The sequence below is a fragment of the Asparagus officinalis genome, chromosome 1, assembly GCF_001876935.1.
Source record: "Asparagus officinalis chromosome 1, Aspof.V1, whole genome shotgun sequence".
Taxonomy (NCBI): domain Eukaryota; kingdom Viridiplantae; phylum Streptophyta; class Magnoliopsida; order Asparagales; family Asparagaceae; genus Asparagus; species Asparagus officinalis.
The window spans coordinates 106457810-106463783 of record NC_033794.1 but is presented as its reverse complement, the minus strand read 5'-3'; the positions used below and the strand labels follow the sequence as shown (position 1 = coordinate 106463783).

Here is a 5974-nt window from a genome sequence, read left to right as displayed (position 1 = left end):
AGTAGACAAACATACAAGAATTCATGCTAGAGCATCATGCCTTATACACACCATAAAGCCTCTTGACTACATGAGATGGCAATCTCGAGCAACCCATTTGGAGATCATCTTAATGAGTTTGAATCCCAACAACCATAAGTTTCTCAATATTTTTCAAACCTAGCAAATGACTCATTCATCTCCTTAAAGTAAAAAATACTGGCAGATGTTACCTTCAATGTTTGAAAGAGTTTTTTGGAGAGCTATCCGAGGCTCAGTTCGGAGCATTTAGAAGGATAATCACTTCCAAGGCTCGCTTCAAAGCATTGGTTCGAAGTGCAAAAGAAAAGCTATTTGTCCCTAGAATCATATTACACCTTATCACTTGAAACATAACTAAAGAATGTGCTGCGCACCCCATGAAATACTTCTCTTTTGAAGACACTTCAGATATGATAGGTCATAGGAAGATCTAAATTAAAAAAAGAGGGCTTTTATGATTAAATTAAAATTCTCCCATATCTTCATTCCATTTTCCCTAATCTCAATAATTTCTCTTTTTTATTTTAACTGAAATGAAAAACCAAAGCAATTATCTTATTTAATCCTATCATGTGCTTCTTTTAAGTGCCACGAACGAACAATTCTTTCTACTAATTCAACTTGTTTTCCAGCAATTTTCTATTTAAGATGATGTCTAATTGCTTTGTGTAGTTGAATGGTGTTTATACCCGTCTCTAGTATTCAATCTTTTCTTGCTTTTGTAAAGTGGGCCTTTTTCGTTAATTTTTATCTGAACTTTCAAATAAAGCAGATGAGCTTTGTTTTTGTAATGAGAAAGAGTAACTTTAGGTCATGTGTTTTCAATATGCTTGTGTGAGGGTAAATAAAATATGTGTCTTGTGTATATATATACCCCTCCTATTGCATAATGAGCTGACATGACCAGCTCATTATGCAATAGCGAGGGGATACTTCATCTGTCTCCTCTCTTGGTCCCATATTTTGGGTCCTTAAGACATTTTCTATTGCGAATTATTATTTTTTTAGTTTTTTGGCTAGGATAGAAATCAAAAGGTTACAACCGCACAAAAGGTCCTCTCATGTCCCTCTCTACAGAAGCTAGCAAGGTGCCTGGAAAATCAAACTCCCAAAGAATAGACGACGTCGTTCCACAACTCATATTGGCCAAAAGATCAGGTGAAGCATTACCTTCTCTGAATATGTAGGAGATCTTGTATTCTTCCATCGAAGAAAGGATGGATTTACAATCGACCAGAATTAGGGAATCAGTGTGGTAGGGTTCCTTACTAAGGAGGTCAAGAACATGCTTAGAGTCGTCTTCAATCCAGACCAAGCACGCCCCATACCTTTCGTAGCACTAAGTGAGGGCGGACCAAGCACCAATCAGTTCTGCGTAGTTAACCTCAATGTGATCAATTGGAATTGCGGCTGCCGCTAATATAGGAGATCTTGCACCATCAAAGTTGATTTTAATCCAATTGTCCCTAAGTGGTTCCTATGTGTCTTCTATATGGAGCTTAGTTTTTTATGATTTACAACTATACTAACACTAGACCAATTTGTCCAAGGCCTGAATATTCTAGCTGAAACTAGGAAACTGCTATTCTAGCTCATCAGCAGTGTAAAATAACTGTTGTATTAGTGCATGCCCATTTTCTATGCAAAGTTAACTCAAACAGACAAGGAAAACCATTTGATAAGCAAGCATCTCCTATCCCAATTCAATTTGAAACTTCATTTCTGGCCTTTTATTAGCATTATTGTTTTACAACTTCGACATAACAAAAAACCATATCTTCCCAATTTTCTTTCCTATCCCAGGTTAATGTTGCAACTCTTCAGCTCTTCCCCTTGCTTAGACTAGACATCTACCATTAGATACGACAACATACACACTCTATACCTAAACAAGGCCAGTAAAAAGACCAGCACCCTCCTTCACAAGATCATTCTAGCAAGTCTGCAAACTGGATAACCACTGCACTCACATTATCCAAGCTTCTTTGTGAAAATGCCATCCTGGTCAAGAGTGAAGCTGCAATACCAGCAGTGTGCCCTTTAACAGAGTCCGGATATCTCTTGGCTGATCGTCCAGTGAGGCAGTTCCTAACCACCCTGCACGCCACGATATTGGAAATAACATCCCACAGTCCATCACTTGCCAATATCAGAAACTCATCTTTGTCTGTCCGGTTGATGACGGTCAACTCTGGCGTGGAGATCACATGTGGCTTGAGATCATAGTCTCCTGCCATCCCAGTTTCGTGATAAAAGTTCATATTTCAAGTTTTATTTTTATTTTTTATTTCAAACGTATAAATGTCCCATGTTATCCAAAATAACTTGCAACAATATAGTAATATGTACCAATGCAATATTATTTTTTGTTAGAAAGGAATTTGAGGACCATGTTTGTGGGGACTTGGGTAGTATTTTAAAAAGTAATTAAACTGTGTCACAAATTTCCCAAGTTAACATACCCATCAAAACTACAACATTTTGTGGTTGGGGTATAAAATATTTGTCATGTTTTCTGGGGCGTACATGCAAAAAAGGGCAAAAATATATCCGAGACACGTTAAGGAACGGGAGATTTTGGGCTAGTAGCTAGCCATTCATTACCTAGTTCTAAAGTTGGTTATTAACTAGGATTTTTAACCGGATTGATAGGTCCCTAATACTAAAAATGTCGAGGAATATTGTTAGTTTGACAATTCAAAAGTAGACTTATTACAAAATTGACAGATACTTTGGGCCTCACATCAGTGTAGAAATATGGAATTTTATAGGGGCTAAAAGTAAAACCTAAAAGGCAAGTTCTCAGGTAGGAAAATTTGTTGATGAGACAGTTGCCTCTTCCTGCGTGATTTCTATCGGGAAATGATCTACACTAAGCTAATCCCTACATATATATGCTCAACTTAAATTTATTCAAACGATCATTCATCTATACTAACCATTAACTTCACAAGGTCAAAATGATGCAGAGGTGACATACCTACAGATCTCGAGATGGCAAGCACCCCTTGAACTCTGAAACCATGCCAGTTCACAACCCATCCACCAGATCTCTCAATTCTTGCCAGTTCATCAAATCGATAAGGCTGTTAATAAGAGACATTCATCAATACGGAATCAAGGATCAAATTATGCATGGAAAATATCACTGAGGAGATGAAATTAATGAAATAAAATATCATCTTGGGTCACATGAAAATTGAATGGGATGATGTTGTTTCTGATCAATTCCGCTCACAGGCAATACTTATGTCAAATAAGAAAGAGGAGTAAAGGATAAAGCCTATTCCTTTTTCAAGCTTTACATTTAAGAAGATAATATGTGCATGATTGCTTACAGCAAACCAAGTTACTGCGCATTAAAATATAGAAATTGAATCATTTAGTGAGGTTAACAGCACGGGGAACCAAGAAACTATCAAGCAACAAAACACAAAATAATTAGCCTTTTATATGTCATCAGAAACTAAACAATCATTTAATGACGTTAACACAGGGAACCAAGAAACTATCAAGCAACAAACACAAAATAATTAACCTTTTTTAATGATCCAAAATAATTAAACTTTGATACACCATCATAAACTGAACATTAAATGGAACCTAAGTGAGTTGCATGTATAATAAATGGAACCTAAGTGAGTTGCTATGAATTAGTCTCCAAATTCCTAAAATAATATTAGATTTCTGCTCCCTCCTAAGTTAGTTGTCCATTTCGGTTCCACCTAACAACCAAATCTTAATACAACCAGTGTTCACCTAAAAGCTATTATTTTTATCTATTAACACTAACTTTCTCTCTTCTCTATATCAATTTGTTGGATAGCAGGTTCTTAATATGTTTCCTAATTTGTTTTGGTAACAGGTTATTGGGATTCCTAATCTGTTTTGGTAACATGATTCCAAATCTGTTTTGGTAACAGGTTATTAGGATTACTAATCGGTTTTGTTTTTTGTTTTAGAATTCCTAGTATGTTTATGATTTTAGGATTTCTATATATATGGAACAATTGGAATAGAGAATTGAGAAGAAAATTGGGGATATTTGGAGCACAGAAAAAGGTATTTTCTGAGTTATTGGTTAGGGTTTTGTTTGGAGAGAATTAGAGATTTGTTGGTGAGATTAATTGGTGAGTTTGAGTGATTTGTAATCTCAATTTGTACTCTTCTTCTCTATTAGTAAAAAAACTCTATCCCCTTCTTGCCCCGTGGATGTAGACAATTTGCCGAACCACGTTAAAATTGGTTGTTTGTGTTTGTGGCATTGATTTGGTTCGTTTGGCTTTCTCTCGACGTTCGTTTGATTTGATTTCTCATAGCATGTTGGTTTAGTTGTTTGGCTTTCGCAACGCTCAACACAATTAACTTTGAAAGCTTCTCTGACAAGTGCTTCCTCTCAATAGCTATCGCAATGACAACTTTGATGTTGTCAAAGATAGATGCTATTCTTCATAGCCGTGACATCAACAATTGAGGTTTCTCATTGATTTTTAGAAATTTCTATCTTCTACTGTCGATTTTTGTTGTATCCAAGTTTTTGTCTATTGATTTAATGCTTGACAGATGTCATCATGCTTCTAGCCCTGATAGTCTTCATGACTCATCGAACCACGTCAGCACCGTCATGCCTCCAATCGCTTCTCATTTAATACGGAAGTGACCCAGTCGCCAACCGACACCTGTAAAGTAGGTGCTGACGCAGCCATCAGCCTACACTTCTTCACCGTCATCCTGTACTCGGCCGAAGTGACCATTATACCATTAGTATAAATAAAGGTATTATTCTAACATAGAACTTCTTCCAGATTCCGACTTTTAGATCTGATCTTTAAAATACTTTCTGCAAATCATACTGCACACAAAAGAACTCACACAATTCTTTGTTTTCCCACTCAAGTTCATTAGCTGACTTGATCGTCGGAGGAACCACGGGGGAACCAAGCCCTGTCCTCTCACGAACTGTTATTTGTGCAGGCTTCAGTCCCTCAACTCAGAACCGGATATTCGAGGAAGGGAGCGGCCTCTCATCAACCTCATCTAACCATTTTTATTGATTGTTTGATCATTACCATCAACAGTTTGGCGTCTATAGTGGGGGGCCTTCTTTCTTTTTTGAGAAAATATGATTGGTTCTGGGGATAGGGCTGAGTAGTCTTACATTAAAGAACCACATCAAAGCTATGTTACTCGAGCTCAGCTTGAAGATACAGCTCATCAGATTTCTCAGTCTCTCCAACAACAACCCGCTATCTTCACTAGCGAGCTTCTTAGCCGGCTTTCACAGCCGCAACAAGCTACTTCAGCTCTCCCCCGCCTTTTGGAGCCCAACGGTCAGAGGCTCACCCTCCTTCCAGAACGCAGCAGATAGTCCCGCCTCGGACTCCTCATGCTGCTGCCAAGCAGTTGAGAAATCGCATCGAGCACGCGACCCCGCCACCTCATCGGTCGACTCGCCCCGAAGAACCTCGCTGACGTCTCCTCCATCATCAGGAAGTCGCCGACGAGAGTCCTGGCCCAGGCCATATTGGGAACCGCACTAGGGGAGTAATCTTCAAGACTAATCTTCAAGACTATCCCCCGCCATCGTGCTTCTCCAGCACCCTTTGCTATCATAGAGGCCTCTGAATACGATCGGGTGTACAGACCGATCACAAACGCCATCGGGGGAAACACCCCCTTGCTGATGACCTCATGAATGCCCCATGTGAGAAGTTCAAGATGCCTCACGTGGAGAAATACAAGGATGAGGAAAACCCCTCCGAGCATGCCCAAAACTACTATGACGTGATGAGCATGTTTTAAGCATCAGAAGCGGTTATTTGTCGATGTTTCCCCATCACTCTTTTGAGGAGTGTCAAGCTCTGGTGAAATGCTCTTGAAAAAAAGTCCATCAGCAGCTTCTAACAACTCAGTCAGAAGTTCATCCATCATTCCTAGCTGACATCAAGCAAAC

At 38.8% G+C, this 5974-nt stretch overlaps 1 protein-coding gene across 1 annotated transcript in view; it reads right to left on the bottom strand.

The window, feature by feature from the left end:
- LOC109843635 (probable protein phosphatase 2C 8) overlaps positions 1724–5974 on the bottom strand; it is an 8401-nt gene continuing 4150 nt past the window's right edge. Inside the window, exons 2-3 of the mRNA XM_020412593.1 lie at positions 3002–3107; positions 1724–2251 (exon numbers count right to left, since the gene is read on the bottom strand). Of these exons, the coding sequence (XP_020268182.1) occupies positions 1950–2251; positions 3002–3107 (408 nt within the window). The 3' untranslated portion in view covers positions 1724–1949. The remainder of the gene's footprint in view (positions 2252–3001; positions 3108–5974) is intronic.